At 39.8% G+C, this 19,861-nt stretch overlaps 1 protein-coding gene across 3 annotated transcripts in view; it reads left to right on the top strand.

The window, feature by feature from the left end:
• Positions 1 to 10,768, top strand: part of LOC307126130 (uncharacterized protein) — a 25,814-nt gene extending 15,046 nt beyond the window's left edge. The window contains exons 2-5 of one of the 3 annotated variants that reach the window (XR_013816459.1): positions 7,862 to 8,257; positions 8,436 to 8,560; positions 8,749 to 9,782; positions 9,894 to 10,053. Coding sequence is in view for 2 of the 3 variants with exons in the window: in XM_079816516.1 (XP_079672642.1) it covers positions 7,862 to 8,257; positions 8,436 to 8,560; positions 9,676 to 9,782; positions 9,894 to 10,026 (761 nt within the window). In the remaining variant the exon portion in view is untranslated. Of the gene's footprint in view, positions 1 to 7,861; positions 8,258 to 8,435; positions 8,561 to 8,748; positions 9,783 to 9,853 lie in introns of all 3 variants that reach the window. The other 2 variants (XM_079816516.1, XM_079816517.1) reach the window with 2 other exon arrangements.
• Positions 10,769 to 19,861: the final 9,093 nt, after the last annotated feature.

Below are 19,861 nucleotides of genomic sequence, written 5' to 3'. Positions count from 1 at the left end.
ATTTCCCAACAAGCCAAACATAGCCAACGTTGCTGGTCGAATTTGAGAGTAGAAGTCCTTGTATTTCAAAGCGGCTTGCCGCCAGCTGGCCGCGGTACATTAGGCGGAGGCAACCGCCAGAGAAAATGAAGCAGGCGGCCCCGCCAAATGGGAGTGACGTATTCGGCGGCAAACGTTTCATCACCGCCAGCGGGACACACCTATAGCCGACAACTTAGGGCCGGCGGCAAAAAGAAGCCGTGCCGATATCTGGGTTAAGGCGAGACACGGCAGGTGAAAACTATTTTTTCATGCAGTGGTCAATTTTGAGATTTTGGGCCAGTTTGCTCCCTTAACATGTAAGCTTTCATGTCAAAATAAAAAAAATGTCAACATTACACATTAACCCATAATCGTCCCTTGGGGTCCAGCTGACCCCATTGGACTTTTCCTCCATTTTTTAAAAGTGTTCCCTTCATCTCAGGGCCATGAGACACTGTGACTTTTCCTAAATAATCTATCTAAACATGCACAAAAAATCTGGGCTTGATTTGGTTGTTCTAAAGGTGTGTACAATTTTTTTACAGTTTAAGTCCCTCGGGGTCAGATTGACCCCACATTGAAAATGAATGGGAAAGTGTAAATTTTTTATTTATTTTTTCACTTTTTTTGTCAAAAAAAATTAACTAAATCCAGTATAAATCTGAAAATTTCCACATTTATATCAAGGTCTGGTCCTAGAGCATAAACACAAACTTTCTATCTCATACACACACACGTACACACACACACAAACAAATTCCCGCCGAACAAGGTCTCTAGAATTAGCATATCTGAGGCTATAAAAGACCGTGTTTTGCCATAGGGAATCAGATTTAATCTCCTTCAGCGATACCTTCGTTGACCTTCGGAATTGAAGCCCCGCCGTCGAAAAGCACTCAGCGGAACTTCTCTGCAGCCCTGAGGACGCCGGATTCCCGCCTGGTCTCCGCCTTCAGCCGCCTGCTGTTCCAGCTGCGCCATCCGGCGTTAAATATCCTTTATTCTGTTGTCTATCTATGTGTGTGTGTGTGTTGCCGCTGCAACGCCTCTTCAATAGAGTATACGAGGCTTTACTTGTTCCTCTCAACCCGAGGACTCGGCTCATCAGTTTTGAGGACCAGCTTCACTCTTTCTCTTCTCTCGTTCCGCCGTGCGGAAGAAGCGCCGCGGACAGAGAATGCTAGAGTATACGAGCGAACTCGAGCCGAAGCTCTCCTCTTCTCTCACTGTTTCCCGCCACGTTGAGAAGCGCCGCGGATAGAGAATGCTAGAGTAAGCTAGACGAGCGAACTCAAGCTGCTGGATATGTCGAGAAAGCAGCTTACGTTACAGCCGTTCTCACTGCAGCGCGCGCTTACTACCTAGGAAGTTGTAAAATGGCTGCCTTGTTATGTCAGCGTGCGTGCACTCTCCACAGCGTGCGTTCGCTGACTAGAAGCGCGACTTACGTCATAGCACGCGCTCACTGTCTAGAGCATAATGGCGTCGTAATATGGCTGCCAAGCATCTCACTGCGCCTTTTTCACTTTATCACTTCTCCCAGTCCCCTCTATTCAGGCGGCTGGAGAGGTTCAACACTGTAGGCAATGTGTCCACTATACAGTATGCACCCCTGCATAAGCACTGTTAATTCAGGGCCATCGCTGCGGCCGGATTACCAGCATGGACTTCCTTATATTCTCCCAGTTCCCTTGGTTCAGGTGACTGGAGATGTAAATATTGCAGTCAACTAGCCTGTGGTCAAACACGCTCATTGCTCTCTCAGTCTAGACTAGAGCATAACAGCATTGTAAAATGGCTTCCATACACTCAAACCAAGATGGCGCCGCCGGTCTCTCGATCACGCTTGGTATCCAGGAATCGGCAACGCTCACGCTCTGCAAGCCGCAGCAGGCAGCCTGAGTCCCGGGGACCTCGACCCAAAGCTGCGTTGAGACCCAGCCACCGAAGCCGTCCTAGCCGTAAGAGGGAAGAGAAGGTGGCCAGGTCCCGCTTCGGCTGGACCCCCACCACACTCTCTCAGTCTCACAGTTCCCTGCAAACAGGTGACTGGCGACTCAGTTTTCGCAGTCAACGAGCCCATTATCAAAAGCGCTCGCCTGCACACAAACGCCGTTCTCACGGGAACCCAAATAAATCTCAAAAAAAGAGCTTTTTCTATGTAGACAATGTGCCCACTTTACAGTATGCACCCCTACACTCAAGCACCCCCCACACAGCTCACACGCTGTCCTGTGCCAAAAATGTAATGCGCGCGCCCACTACACAGTGCACGCCGCCAAACATAAACACTATCCCCAAAGTGTTGCAAGCACAAAACAAACGGGTTACCGGGTCCCTATCACTAAGCTGCCCGCCCCCGATTCAAATTCAACCCCTGGCTTCACGGGCCCAGGCCTGGCAGGCCATCCCCGGTATATCAGATTGGGTGTTGAACATAATAAAACGAGGTTACTCGCTACAGTTCGCTCGCAGACCCCCGTGCTTTCGCGCCGTGGTCGAGACCTCAGTGAAAAGCAGCGTGAGTCACGTGCTCCGCACCGAGGTATCAAAACTGTTAGAAAAGGGAGTGGTGGAAACCGTGCACTCGACACAAAGCGAGTCAGGCTTTTACAGTCTTTACTTTCTCGTTCCAAAAAAGGATGCCGGCCTCCGGCCCATCCTAGACCTCAGACATCTGAACAAAGCGCTTATGACGCGCTCATTCAAGATGCTGACAGTGAAACAAATCCTTGCGCACATTCGCCCGGGGGATTGGTTTTTCACAGTCGACCTGAAAGATGCATACTTTCACATTCAGATAGCACCCCGTCACAGGCCATTCTTGAGATTCGCCTTCGAGGGTCAGGCTTATCAATACACAGTCCTGCCATTCGGTTTATCCCTGGCACCCCGCACTTTTACGAAGTGCATGGACGCAGCTATAGCCCCGCTGAGGCTGAAAGGCATGTGGATACTCAACTACCTCGATGATTGGCTCGTCATAGCCCAATCAGAGGCACAGTTGACGATACACAAGTCCTGGCTCCTCAACCATCTAGAATGTTTGGGCCTCAGGATCAATGTCGCCAAGAGTTCAATGTTTCCCACCCAGGATATATCTTTTCTGGGTACAGTCATAGACTCAATACAGATGAGGGCGCGGCTTACGTCACAGCGCGCCCTCTCTATTCAGAGCATGGCGATGTCATTCAAAGCTGGCGCTTGCGTTCCTCTCAAACGTTTTCAGAGGATGCTAGGTCTTATGGCCTTAATAATATACTGGTCTTATAATAAACTGGGTCTATTACACATGCGCCCCCTCCAATGCTGGCTAAACTCCCGCGTTCCGGCTCACGCATGGCGATCAGGCCAGTTTCGCATCAAAGTGAACCACAGCTGTGTCAAAGCTCTGGCTCCTTGCAAGGCGACTACCAGGTATCAAACAGGTGTTATGATGGGTACAGTTACGAAACGGAAAGTGGTCTTGGCAGACGCGTCCAACCTAGGTTGGGGCGCCCTACACGAGGGCAAGCCAGTCTCTGGCCAGTGGGCAAATACAGAGAAAAGGCTACACATAAACTGTCTAGAGATGAAAGCGGTCATCCTATCGTTGAAAGCTTTCCTTCAGTACATAAAGGGTCACCACGTCTTGGTCCGAACGGACAACATGTCAGTGGTATCCTATATAAATCGCCAGGGCGGTCTGAAATCACGTTCCCTACATTCCATGGCGAATCACCTCCTTTTATGGGCAGAGCACTACCTGAACTCCCTGAGGGCGGCTCACGTGCCAGGTATCCTGAATCAGGGACCGGATATGTTATCCAGATGCGGCATTCCCCCGGGGAGTGGTCTCTTCACCCGCAGACGATTCAGTTGATATGGAGCACCTTCGGCGAAGCGAAAGTAGATCTTTTCGCCTCAGAAGACAATGCTCACTGCCCAATATTTTTCTCCAAACGCAGAGATGCACTGGCCCATGTCTGGCCCAGTCTCCCTCTGTATGCTTTTCCTCCGATCGCGATGTTGCCACAGGCCATCAAAAAGATCAGGGAAACCAATTCCACAGTGCTCTTAATAGCCCCGTAGTGGAAGAATCAAATACGGGTCTCCAAAGGCATCCCCACCCCTAACTGTGGGCTCTCCACGTTTGGCCCATCAACCAATAACCACGAACCTTTCTGAAATAGTTCTGAATACTATTTCTGAAGCTAGAGCACCCACAACCAGGCGGCTCTATGCACTGAAATGGTCGGTATTCTCTAACTGGTGTACAGCATGAAACCTTGACGCACGCTCGTGCGAGGTGGCAGAAGTGCTTGCCTTCCTTCAAGAGCTAATGGACGCGGGTCGTTCCCCCTCCACGCTCAAAGTGTACGTTGCCGCCATAGCAGCTTATCACGCTCAGGTCGCGGGAGAATCACTGGGGAAAAGCGAACTTATTGTACGCTTTCTTAAAGGGGCCAGAAGGCTGAACCCGTCTCGCGAGTGGCCTCAGTCAAGCGAGTGGGCGATTTACACGCACTCTCCGCGAGTGCTTCCTGTCTTGAGTTTGGGCCTAACGACTCCAGGGTCATCCTCAAACCCAGACATGGTTATGTTCCTAAAGTGCTTTCTACTCCCTTTAGGGCACAGGTCATTTCTCTTTTGGCCCTGCCCGCGTTGCAAGACAAAAAGGACGCAAATTTGCTCTGCCCAGTTAGAGCGCTGAGACTGTATCTAGAGCGCTCCGCCCCTTTCAGGCAATCGGAACAGCTCTTTGTGTGCTTCGGTGGCCGCACTAAAGGCTATGCTGTCACGAAGCAGAGACTGTCACACTGGAATAGTGGACGCCATCTCTATGGCTTATAAGTCTAAAGATCTAACTTGCCCTATAGGCATCAAAGCCCATTCTACCAGAGGCATGGCCTCGTCATGGGCATGGTCACGTGGCATACCGCTAGAAGATATCTGTGCGGCGGCAGGCTGGGCCTCTCCGTCCACTTTTATCAGATTTTATAAACTGGAAATCCCTGCTTTACAAGCTGGGATTATCTCCATTTAATAGGTATTGCCTGTCGTTATTAACTAGACCCGATTCGTCTAGTCTCCCTGTTATTCATACATGATCAGTTCTCACAAGCATGTTGGAACTGTTTTCACAAGCATGTGCTACACTATATATCTATAAGGCCCGACTATGTCCGGTCATAATTCTATAATAATATGGCCCGATTCTATCCGGCCTATATACTCATTATGTCCTCTCAAGAGACCCACTTTGTTGGTCTCATGTGACTCACTGTTACCCATCTTACGTGCCTCAGGCCATTGGGTCAGTTAAGCACGCACGGCTTTTTAAATTGGGTTCCCATACGCAATACGAGAGACCTCTCGAAAGGGAACGTACTCGGTTACTCACGTTATCTCGGTTCCCTGAGAGAGGGAACGAGTATTGCGTAACGCGCAGGCTTGTGCTTCTCAGGGTATCGCTTCAGTCGATTTTTAACCTGATTCCCTATGGCAAAACACTGTCTTTTATAGCCTCAGATATGCTAATTCTAGAGACCTTGTTCGGCGGGAATTCTAGTGACCCCTATTGGTTCGCTCTCTCAGCCGCCTCGCCATAGGTTCATGCAGTTCCCACAGCACAGCCAATCAGCGCGCAGCTCGCGCTGTTCTATCGGCTGTGCAGCGGCACTGCGTTTTACATAGACACTTTATAGAATAAAGTTTTTGCTTCATATTCTCGAGAAAAGGAGTTTTCCCATGCGCAATACTCGTTCCCTCTCAAAAGGGAACCGAGGTTACGTGAGTAACCGAGTACAATATCCAGAATCCCCTCTGTAAAAGCCCTCTCATCTAACATGTCAACAAATAGAACCAAGAATTTTAAACACGGTCCTTTCTAATTTCCAGATTTTGTTTTTGGAAAAGTATGCAAATGAGCGTTAATTTACACCAAACTTGTAATACTTTTTTTTTCTTATGTTTATGCCAGTAATAATGGAGAAGTTTCACTTTTTCATAAAAGAAAATCCCTATTCACCTGTAGTGTCTCGCCTTAAATTGTTTAAAAATGTTGATTTATAAAGAAAAAAGATGTGTTTCTAATTCTGTGTATCTGAATTTTTGTGTAGGCTAGTCCACTGGTGTTGTACATAAGAATTTCCTTCAAATCTACTTTACACTTTCCCCGCCATTGACTTAATTTTCTTCGGAAAGATTACAGAATATCCTGATCAAAATACAGGAGACAAAGAAGCTAAAACAAGTGATAAAAGATGGCTTATGTAAATGTAAAACTTGATCATCAAACATTAAACAGCATATACATCAAAACTGCCTAATGTTACTGAATGAAATGTTGACCCATGAAGAGGAAACAACTGTGCAGGCGTTGGGAGTGTTGATGGACTCAATCTGCTCCATCTGTGTTTTGATCATCATTCCAGATATAGTCTTTAACATGATTTTCTCAGTTTTTTGTTTTGAATGTTGCTTCTTTAAATGAAACTTACCCAATATTTATTCAAGTGTTGATAAAAGGATGCATGAAGCTACAATGTTTTTAATATGGAAAGGTATATTTTAAGTGTGTGTGTGTGTGTGTGTGTGTGTATGTATGTGTATATATATATATATATATATATATATATATATATATATATATATATATATATATATATATATATATATATATATATATATATATATATATATATATATATATATATATATATAAAAAATACCTAAATTGGAACATAGTAGTATACCAAGTGGAAAACTAATATATAAATAAACCAGAAGTGTGATGTTGTTCACTTAAAGAAAACTTACAATTGTACTTGCAGTATAAAAAAAATTAGTAGTTTACTGAGTATACTTCAAAGTGTACTTTCATAAACTAAAATGTGATACAAGTATTAAAATGGTAAACTAATAATTTCACATGTAGTACAGATGCAGTACAAATGAGAAACGTATTTGTGAACTACTTTACTTAAACTAGTGCACTAAAAGTTTACTATTGTTGCACTTACAGTACACTTAAACGTATGCGTTATATACAAAAAAGCGGGCCAATTTAGTCCCAAGCAGTATTGAAATAGTACACTGACAAGTTTTCTACTAGTACATTAAAGCCCAATACCAATGCCATTTTATACCGCTTCATCTATGCCTACCCCATGCCCCTTGAAACAGAGTGAAACAGAAATGGGACACCACTACTACACCATTACAAGTCATCATACGTCATCATACCCCATTTATTTTATTAGTGTCCTGTATTTAACCAGTATGAACCGCAATGAACTTCACATAGCTAACAGAAACCAGGCGTGAGCAGGTTTAATACTCACTCCCAAAATTGTTTTGTGCTATATTTGGACTTAAGATAGCAGCGCTCGTTTTCAATTAAAAAATGTGAGCCTTTGAGTTTCCTAAGACGATACAGAATGATACAGGACTGGTGGAGCCACTTTTCCATCAGCCCAAATTGTTCTCTTTATTTAACCGTTCCATTCCGTGCTGATCCAAACTGGCTGGTACGGATATTGTTTCATTTTTTACTGTGCTGCTGCGATAACGGAGCTCTATGCAATGTAATACAAACGAATCAGTTACGCAATAGTTTACAGACGATACATGATGTACATAGCAACTGTGTTATGAAGGATGATGTGAACGCGCAGAACGAAAGGTAAGGGCTAAGGGGTAGAAATGGGGTTGGGCCTTACTACTTAAAGTATACCTAAAAATACACTTGAACATTACTTATGTAAACTTCATAAAATCTACTTTTTTCGTAACGGAACACAAACAACACACAATTAGGAAATTAAGAAACATTCATCTTCATGTCTGCCATTTTCAGGAAGTGATTGTGTGAAGATCAGAAGCTCCAGAGCAGCGGGAGTGTGTTTGGTGCTGCTGTGTGTTCTTCTGCTGACTGCAGTCATTGTGCTGTGTGTCCACATCCATACAAAGAGCACAAACTACACAAAGGAGACACACCAGCTACTAACTAACATCACCAACCGCACAGAAGAGAGAGACCAGCTACTAACCATAATTACCAACCTCACAGAAGAGAGAGATGGGCTAAAAATAAAGACCAAAAACCTGATCAGAGAGAGAGACCAGCTACTAAACAAGGACATAACCTTGACAAATGAAAGGGGTGGATTTACCATGAACAATGACCAGACTAAACAACAAGACCAGTTCAATCAGGAGAGAAATGAACTGTGGAAGATGCTCAATGAAATGGGTAATGTTAAACTATAGTGTTTACTTAAATATCTAAATAGGGTCATTCCATAAACTTGCATTGTCTTTATATATAGGTAGTTATATATACACCTTCACACAGTTTTTGAGTGCATGCTATCATAAACAAATGTCATAATTCAGTACAGGTGGATTAGATTATCTGGTTTTGTTTGCAGATGGATATATTTATCAATCCAGTTTTTACTATATGTCTTCTGAGAAGAAGAGCTGGACTGAGAGCAGAAGATACTGTACAGAAAGAGGAGCAGATCTGATCATCATAAACAACACAGAGGAACAAGTGAGTGAAAAATGGATTGGGCACCAAAGGTTGTGCTGCACCATTACAGTATGCATGTCTACTCAGTAACGCAGACGTTCAGCCAAAAATAATAATTCTGTCATCAATTCCTCACCCTCTTGTATTTCAAACCCATCCATCCATCCATCATCTTCCGCTTATCCGGGGCTGGATCGCGGGGGCAACAGTCTAAGCAGAGACACCCAGACTTCCCTCTCCCTAGCCACTTCCTCCAGCTCTTCCGGGGGAACCCAGAGGCGTTCCCAGGCCAGCCGGGAGACATAATCCCTCCAGCGTGTCCTAGGTCTTCCCCGGGGCCTCCTCCCGGTGGGACGTGCCTGGGAAGGCGTCCAGGAGGCATCCGAAATAGATGCCTGAGCCACCTCAGCTGGCTCCTCTCGATGTGGAGGAGCAACGGCTCTACTCTGAGCTCCTCCCGAGTGACTGAGCTTCTCACCCTATCTCTAAGGGAGCGCCCAACCACCCTACGGAGAAAGCTCATTTCGGCCGCCTGTATCCGGGATCTTGTCCTTTCGGTCATGACCCACAGCTCATGACCATAGGTGAGAGTAGGAACGTAGATCAACCGGTAAATCGAGAGCTTTGCCTTACAGCTCAGCTCCTTCTTTACCACGACAGACCGGTACATCGACCGCATTACTGCAGAAGCTGCACCGATCCGTCTGCCAATCTCCCGTTACATTCTTCCCTCACTCGTGAACAAGACCCCAAGATACCTGAACTCCTCCACTTGAGGCAGGAACTCTCCACCAACCTGAAGTGGGCAATCCACCCTTTTCCGACTGAGAACCATGGCCTCGGACTTGGAGGTGCTGATTCTCATCCCAGCCGCTTCACACTCGGCTGGTATTTCAAACCCATAAGACTTTAGTTCTTCTTAAGAAAACAAATGAAGATGTCCATCCATTGAAAATGGATTCACCCAAAACTAAAAATGCTCCTCGAACATACATAGATCTCAACCGTTCATGCTTGATGCACAAGAATAAAGTTGCTTTATGTTTGTTTCCTGATCTAAGTTTATGTGAATAAAAGCCGAAATTAAATCTGGTGAACTAACACTTTAAACGTTTCTTCCTGGTTCATTCTACTAGGAGTTTGTTAAAAAGATCTCTGATAAAACTGGAGTCTGGATTGGTCTGACTGACAGTGATGTGGAGGGCACATGGAAATGGGTTGATGGCAGCACACTGACTTCTGGGTAAGAAATCACTGAACTGAACTGATTATTATCTAATAAATGATTCTCACAGTCAGTATCATATCACACAGAAAGCAGCACTGAGCATCTAATGCTGATCTATTGATGCAGGTTCTGGGCGTTTGGAGAGCCAAATGGATATGAAAAGGAGAACTGTGCTGTGTTATATCCATCAGGGTGGTATGATTATCCATGTAATGATGTGTTTGAATGGATCTGTGTGAAAAATTTAAAAATAAATTAGCAATTAAATGAATAATGAATTAACTGCAATTTGAGTCAAGTTTCTTAAAGGGGTTCTAATTTAGTTTTTGGGGTGTGAATATGTTTTCATGCTTATTTGTTAAAAAAAACACAATATTTTTCATATATTTTACTTTATTACAGCACCTCTCTCCCCAGTTTGGGTCGAATGTGTTCTAATGTTCCTCTTTTGATGAAGCCCCTCGTCCCGAAATACGAAATATGCTGTGATTGGTTAGCTGGCCCAGTGTGTCATGTTTGGCACCGCTCAGCATTTGTTCACAAAATGTCCCGCCCATAGCCGTCGAAAAACTGATTTACGACACTCCCATAGACTTCCATAGGAACTGAGCAATGTAAAGCCACGGAGTGACCAATAGTTCCAGCAATGAACCCCAGTTGTTTCAGTGTATCTCAAGCACACTTGCTGGCAAGTTGATGAAATTACTGTATATTTTGAGAATTTATTGCATCAGTGGACCTCTCAGGAATATTAATTGAAGTGGTATTTAATGAAACATATTATAGTTAGTGTTTATTTTTATATATAATAGATTGTTAGACGAAACGTGAACAGCACTGCAACAGCTAATATAACCAGATGCTATCTGTCATATTTGAACTGTTTTTAGTCTCTCTAAGATAATATTTTCCAAGTAGGAGGTCGAATGAGTTTCTACAAAGTCAGCCCATTCAAGGAATAACATATCCAGTGCCTGGATATGTAATAAAGAGTTGAATGCAATGGGTTGTCTTGTTTTTTAAACACTATTTAAAACTTATTTCTTGGGTTAAATTCTGTATATGCTAGCATCATTGATTTATATTCACCTGTTGGATATGTGTTTGTAAGTATCATAAAATAACATCAGGGCGTTAAAGGGTTAGTTCACCCAAAAATGAAAATTCTGTCATTAATTACTCACCCTCATGTCGTTCGACACCCGTAAGACCTCCGTTCATATTCGGAACACAAATGAAGATATTTTTGTTGAAAGCTGATGGCTGAGAAAGGCTTCAGATAGGCCTCCATTGGCATTCAGTACATTTACACTCCCAAGACCCATAAAAGGCACTTAAAACGTTGTTACAAAGTCCATCTCACCACAGTGACTCAACAATAATTTTACGATGCGACGACTATAGTTTTTGTGCGCAAAAAAAAATCTAAATAACACCTTTATCCAACTTGTTCTTGTCTTCCGTGTGTGCCTCCACGACGCATGCGCGAGAATATGACGTAGCGCCGGGGTTCGGGAATCCATGAAATGCACACTTTAACCCCATTTTGAGAACTACGCCGAGACCTAAAGCACGATCAATGTAGAATTCAACAGCTTAGATACGCGCGTCTTCCTCTGCTTGTAAACAAATCGCTTCTGGGTCATGTGTCTGAACGCCGGATCTGCGTCATATTCTCGCGCATGCGTCGTGGAGGCACACACGGAAGACAATAACAAGTTGGATAAAGGTGTTATTTAGATTTTTTTTTTGCGCACAAAAACTATTGTCGTCGCATCGTAAAATTATTGTAGAGTCACTGTGGTGAGATGGACTTTGTAATGACGTTTTAAGTGCCTTTTATGGGTCTTGGGAGTGTAAGTGTACTTAATGCCAATGGAGGCCTATCTGAAGCCTTTCTCAGCCATCAGCTTTCAACAAAAATATCTTAATTTGTGTTCTGAAGATGAACGGAGGTCTTACAGGTGTCGAACGACATGAGGGTGAGTAATTAATGACAGAATTTTCATTTTTGGGTGAACTAACCCATTAACAACATTAAAATTATAAAAGACAAGAAATTACCACTATAACCAGTAGATGGTGGAAGAGGAAAACTTATTGGCTCATTATCTCATGTTTTAAATGTATTTTAAAAGATTAAATCACTATTATAAAATTTAAAATATATATTTTGGTCACTTTTTTGTACTTTAGTGTTATACTGAATTATATACCATATAGGCAAATTTTAGGGAAAATCACAGTCTCAACAAAATCTTAACAATACATTTTTATTTACATTGTGTCTCTGCTTTGTTATAATTTGAGGATTTGTAGATAATAAGATTTGTGTAAAACGTAAACTTGTGCTAAAATTCAGCGTTTCGATCGATACTCATTACCTGTAACTTAAAACATATCTGATCAGTCATTATTTTCATCAGAAATGCCTGTGATTGACTACAATACTCGATGCTGTAAAATCATGTTGTAAATGGACACATTTGCCAATGCAATGGTGCAAAACACCACGTTAGTGGTCTTTTAGGTTAATTCGAAAACTGTGGCAGGACAGATTAAAGGGTTAGTTCACCCAAAAATGAAAATTCTGTCAGTAATTACTCACCCTCATGTTGTTCCAACCATGTAAGACCTTCGTTCATCTTCGGAACATAATTTAGTATATTTTTGATGAAATCTGAGAGCTGTCTCACTCCTCCATAGGCTTTCAGAGGGAATGAAATTTGATGGCCCAGAATAGTAACTAAAAACGTCATTTAAGGAGTCCAAATGACTACAGTGGCTCTGTATTAAGTCTATCATGCGACGAAAATACTTTTTGAGCGGAAAAACAACAAAAATAACGACTTTATCCCACTATCATTGTTGTTCAATTTGAGCCTCTGACGAGAGTTCGCGGGAGTGCCACGATGCGCGAGAACTGAGATTACGGCGTTCTTCTTCTACTACTACTTGTTACTGGCTGCTCACTCTTTCGGAGTAGGGTTAATCTCTGTTCTCGCGCATGCGTTGTGGCACTCCCTCGAACTCTCGTCAGAGGCTCAAATTGAACAACAATAATAGTGGGATAAAGTCGTTATTTTTGTTGTTTCTTCCGCTCAAAAAGTATTTTCGTCGCATGATAGACTTAATACAGAGCCACTGTAGTCATTTGGACTCCTTAAATGACGTTTTTACTTACTATTCTGGGCCATCAAGTTTCATTCCCTCTGAAAGCCTATGGAGGAGTGAGACAGCTCTCAGATTTCATCAAAAATATACTAAATTATGTTCCGAAGATGAACGAAGGTCTTACATGGTTGGAACAACATGAGGGTGAGTAATTACTGACAGAATTTTCATTTTTGGGTGAACTAACCCTTTAAACTATGTCAGGTAAATAAAGCTTTTAAATCAATTTTAAAGGCTATTATTCACCTGAATGTCCTTGAAGTCTTCGACGCAGACAGCGTTTTAATCTTTTGTTTGTATAAATCAAGTGTAACCTTTACTAGTCGATTTGTGTGAAGTATCAACCCACTCCTGCACATCTTTTACATAACCAGCTCTTCAGCTCTGCACCCCCCCACCGACCCACCCATGCAGTAACGTCGCAAGGGCTGTGCCAAGTGTGCGACCGCACAGGGCCTCGCGCAAAAGTAAAGACGACAGCTGACTTGAGGATGTAAAGCCAATAGTTAAAGTTCATGTTTTTGTCCTTCAAAATACTATAAGAGTAAAAAAAAAAATTGCTAAAAGTGTGTATCGTGATGCTTTATTATTCTGCTTGTTAAAAATGTATTATGCAGTAACTTGCAATAGCCCATTTCTCTGTGCGTGCAGACTGTGCGTGTGACGGTGATTAATGTGCATACATGTCAATCAGCGCGGCATCGCACGTCAAGTTCATAGAGCTTTATTCCCAGTCCATTCAAATTTCAGATTTTGGCCGTCTCTGACATGGGTCAAACCATAGATATTACCTACGAAGTTCAAGTAAATACGCTAGAAATGCACGCTCATTCAAGGATGTGCATTTATTGCATGGACGGAGAAAGCGCAGACACCTGCATTTCATCTGACGGTATGAACAAAAGGTTTTTTATTTAACACTATTAAAGTTAAATAAGCATAACTGTGAAGGACCAAGCAGTCGAGGGCAAAGGACACAGGGTTTCCAACCAAAAATTATTTATTAAATGCAAAGAAAACCAAATTACAAATTAAATAACTGACTGAAAATACAGTCAGGTCTAGGCTCGTGACAGTAATAAACTAAAGGAACTCAAAAAACTAACAACAGTAATCAAACAAACAAACTAAACAAAGAAAACATGGCCTCCCCAAATGACACACATGGGGAACTTATATACACACAGGACTAGTCCATTAGACATACACAGGGAACATCACAAATATCACTTAGCACAACTACAATAAATAAAGTAATTAACTTCAGAAATAAGAAATGGGCCATAAACAAATAATGTGCCCAAATAATTAGTCAACAAAATATAAATAGAATTCTAATAAACAAAAACAAACATACAGTCAATCATACACCCCCCAGCTAATTAGCAACATGGATTAGCCCAACTGAACAAAATGGCAGCAACTGACGCCAACCGGTCCTTTATTGGAATGGACCTCCACCGGAGCGCAGTGTCCCAGACGGCGCCAAACCTCCACTCTTCCCACGTAAGCAACTTAAACTCAAAAGAAATAAACGTTAACAATATACCACTAATAACTGGAAAGTGTGCACCCAACCCAGTCATGTATGGTAAAAGTGTAAATTATAAATAAAGTGGGTAAAATGAACCAAATTTGTATGTGTCTTTATTATGAAATGTATAGAATGATCTGCAACTAAATATTTAATTCTAAAATGTAATAAAGAACAACCAAAATAACATGTAAACAAACAAAAGGGGAAAAGGCATGTCAGTGTGTGTGGCTTAGTTACCGCCTTGCTGTGTGGCCACGTCATCGGCCATCACAATAACCATAACTATTACTCACTTGTCGGAGCATCAGTGAGAGCAATGGCACCGCGGAACAAGTAAAGCCTACTCTATCTCTAGATGCTTTAAACGTTTTTAAATCTGAAAACTGCAAAAAGCAACAAAATTGTCAGACATCCATTTTGTTCATGTTCACCGAGGAAATACTGAAAAACAGTGCTGGTCCTCTCAATACTGTCTGTTTATAATTTTACCGACTGAGAAATGGCTTCTGATGATTCAGTGAGAGGGCAGTCCAAAGTAATTCAAGTGCATTCAGGGCGTTTAGCAAACGCGTTTGACCCATTCATAATTTAGAACATATTTTTAGCGTGAAAATGTGTGCACTGCCCAGTTCAGTTATACAGTTTAACTTCTTGAAACTGCTGTTAAACTGAATATACGATTTTTTTCCCCTTAAATATCCACTTAAACAACACAATGGCAACAGAGTAGACCCCCGTTAATAGGCTATACCCCCGGGCCTCGCACATCACGTTTGCACAGGGCCTCGCACTCCCCTTGCGACGGGCCTGCACCCATGGGTCCAATATTGCATCATCATAATCATTTAAAAAAATCTATGCAGTACAAAACAAGACATATATGGTATTGTTTGAAAGATTAGAACCTCAGATTTCTTGATGACCCAATCACTTTTGCATTTATGTTACACAGAAAAAGATAATAAGGTCTGAATAATATGCAATATTCCACCACTGTGTTAAAATTTAGAGTGTTTTCTGTAAAATGCGACCATTTTTATCAATTTACTCCAATGTATGTGGGTAGGGTGCTCTTTTAAACTCAGATATGCCTAATTCTCAAAAAAAAAAATCTAAATATGCTGCAGAGCTGAAGTGGTTAATCATCAGGTGATCTCTTCGCTGTGAACTTTAAAGCCATAAGATGCGTGATGAAACAATAGATGGCGGTAATGCACGATTTTAGTTTGTGATCTAATCAGAAGAAGCTGTGCTGCTTCAATGCATTGCTGGCTAGTCAAAATGCAAAACGGAATATAGCTTTTGGTCGCGCTACACAGCTACTTGCTGGAAAGTAGTAGTGGCTACAGGAAAAGCAACACTGTTTTAAAAGCAACTGAGCTACTGTCAAGCTACTGAAAAAAATGTTAGGTTAGTAGCGAAGTAACTACTCCCCAACACTTTATGATATTTGGCCTGAAGAATGTGTCCCACTTTTGAAGCAGCCTGGAGGATATCTCTGCATCAAATAGGAGAGTAAAGATCCACCTCTAAGAAAGAAGATATTATACTATAAACAATACTCTCAAATTGCATGCCATTGAAAACATGTTTTTCCAAACTCACCAGTCCTTTGTTATCCATGAATCTTGGAAAGGTGGAGAGGACATCAACACTAGAGGATTTTTAACAAGCTTCTGGTAATGCTGGAAGGTCTGTCTCGTCTTCTGGAAAATTAGGGACTTGTCTGTGGTATGGTTTAGCAAAGACATGGCCTCTTTGCAAGCATCAAGTTGATCTTCAAAATTAGTAGCCCTTTTGGCATTAAGGGCCTCCTGGAGAGCATTCTGTCCCGCCTTTGACTGTCTACGCCAGGGGTTTTCAAACTGGGGTCTGGGGACCCCCAGGGGGCCGCAAAGGAGTGACAGGGGTCCGTGGAAAAGTCTAGAGAAAAACAATGAAAAAATGTAAATAAATAAATAAGATTAAAATGAATAAATTAGTGATTTAATGTTAAATTAACATATAAAACATGCACAAAAATAAATAAGTAAATAAATACATTTTCTCAATTTATTGTAATTAATTTCTTATTTATAAATTTGCTTAAAAGTGTAGAGAAAAGTAAGTATACAATTGAGTAAATAAATTAGATTTTGTGGAAAAGCCAGTAAAACTGTGAATATAATAATAAAATTGATAAATAAATCTTTTTACACACACACACACACACACACACACACACACACACACACACACACACACACACACACACACACACACACACACACACACACACACACACACACACACACACACACACACACACACACACACACACACACACACACACACACACACACACACACACACACACACACACACACACACACACACACACACACACACACACACACACACACACACACACACACACACACACACACACACACACACACACACACACACACACACACACACACACACACACACACACACACACACACACACACACACACACACACACACACACACACACACACACACACACACACACACACACACACACACACACACACACACACACACACACACACACACACACACACACACACACACACACACACACACACACACACACACACACACACACACACACACACACACACACACACACACACACACACACACACACACACACACACACACACACACACACACACACACACACACACACACACACACACACAATTTTATATATAAATACAACATATTTTTACTTACATAAATATAATAATAATACACAGTACACACATATATTATGTAAACACAAACTTTTATTTTGTGTTTAATCAATTGCACCACTAATATTCATACACATAATATAAATAATAAGACCAAGTCTGAAACATGCACATCTCAAGTGTTGAAAGAGTGTCCTAATACAGGTTATTGAGGCTTCAGTTGGTCTTCGCTGAAGTTGTATCGATGAGAGAGTGAACCAGTTTAATGTGGGTCTTTGATGATTAAAAAGACAAGGCCACAACCTGGCACAAACTTAGGGATTCTTCGAAGATTTCTAGCTCAGCATCTTCATGTCAGAATTTCTCCCCTTAATTTCCAAAAGCATTTTTAAGATTAATGTCACTCCCTTAGGAGGTGAGTGAGTGAATAAATAGTTATACTTTCTGAAGGACAGTTTGCAATCCTTTTGTTTTCTAGTGGGAAATTAGATTGGGTTTAGAGGGAAGAACCTTCAAAATTCTTATTACAGTAATACGTAACAGCAAAATATACTTCTATCGTGAGCAAAATATAATGTAAATGAACATACAGAAAATGTAAATTGCAGCTCATAGGTACTAAACATGCTATACAAGTGAACTTTGTTAACTACATTTAACAATTCTAAAACATTATTTCAGAAGAGTGTGAATGAATCCATTTGCAAAAACAATACAAAAGGAAAATTTAGAGATGGGAAACTTGTATATGTTTATCCATTTCTCAAGTGTATGTGTCTGTTTCAAATTGAGGTGAAGTGGGAGTGCAACTCTCTAAAATTCCTTTAGGTCATAAAACAGTCTGATCTTGCTGATGTGTTTTTGTACTTGTAGAACTTGTAGAAAGGTGACTCCAAGGCCTAGAATCAGGTTTTCAAACCGCTTTGAACATCCACACGATGTTGAGAGTAGAGGTTGACCGATAGTGGATTTTACTGATACCGATAACTAGGTTGGACCATACTTGCCGAAAACCGATTAATCACAGACATAACACTCCAAGTAAAACAGTGCTGAACTTAAAAAGAAAGGTAAAATTAAATAAATATATAAACACACATATACACACATATACACATATATATATATATATATATATATATATATATATATATATATACATACATATATATATACATATATACATATACATATATATACATATACATATATATACATATACATATATATACATATACATATATATACATATACATATACATATATATATACATATACATACATATACATATATATATATATACATATATATATATATACATATATATATATATATACATATATATATATATATACATATATATATATACATATATATATATATATACATATATATATATATATATATATATATACATATATATATATATACATATATATATATATACATATATATATATATATATACATATATATATATATATACATATATATATATATACATATATATATACATATATATATATATATACATATATATATATATATATATACATATATATATATACATATATATATATACATATATATATATACATATATATATATACATATATATATATATACATATATATATATATACATATATATATATATATATACATATATATATATATACATATATATATATACATATATATATATATACATATATATATATATATATATACATATATATATATATATATATACATATATATATATATACATATATATATATATATATATACATATATATATATATATACATATATATATATATACATATATATATATATATATATACATATATATATATATATATACATATATATATATATATATATACATATATATATATATATACATATATATATATATACATATATATATATATATACATATATATATATACATATATATATATATATATATATATACATATATATATATGTACATATATATATATACATATATACATATATATATATATATACATATACATATATATATATACATATATATATATATATACATACATATACATACATATATATATACATACATATATATATATACATACATATATATATACATACATATATATATATATATATATATATATATATATATATATATATATATATATATATATATAATAAAAATGTAAGTAAATAAGAAACAAAAAGGAACACTAAATAACAAATGAACAGTTACATTCAAAATGAGTGAAAAATACACTTCAAATACTAACAAAATGTTAACTTGTGAAACTAGTCCTGTTATGGAACTGCAATAGATTCAAGTTTAACATGATTCATTTCTACTTCTGGTTCTATTTTAATATTCAAAAATAAGAAACCTCAAATTATAATGGAGAAAGCAGAGTTGGTGTGCATGGTGTCCAGTCAGTCGGCTCCTCTTGGCGTTATAAAGCATTCCCATTTCTCTGAACACCCTTTCGCTAGGCACAGTGGATAGTGGGGGGCACAGGAATTTCTTGGCCAGATGTGCAAGTGTTTTAAATCTTGTTTAATTTTTCTGCCACCACTGAAGGGGCATGTCACTTCTTTCAATGACAGGCTCTGACAAAGCACTCAAGCTCACTCTCAAAGCTGTAC

The sequence above is a fragment of the Gobio gobio genome (genome assembly GCF_949357685.1).
Source record: "Gobio gobio genome assembly, chromosome: 5".
Classification (NCBI taxonomy): Eukaryota; Metazoa; Chordata; class Actinopteri; order Cypriniformes; family Gobionidae; genus Gobio; species Gobio gobio.
This window is presented reverse-complemented; position numbering and strand designations above follow the sequence as displayed.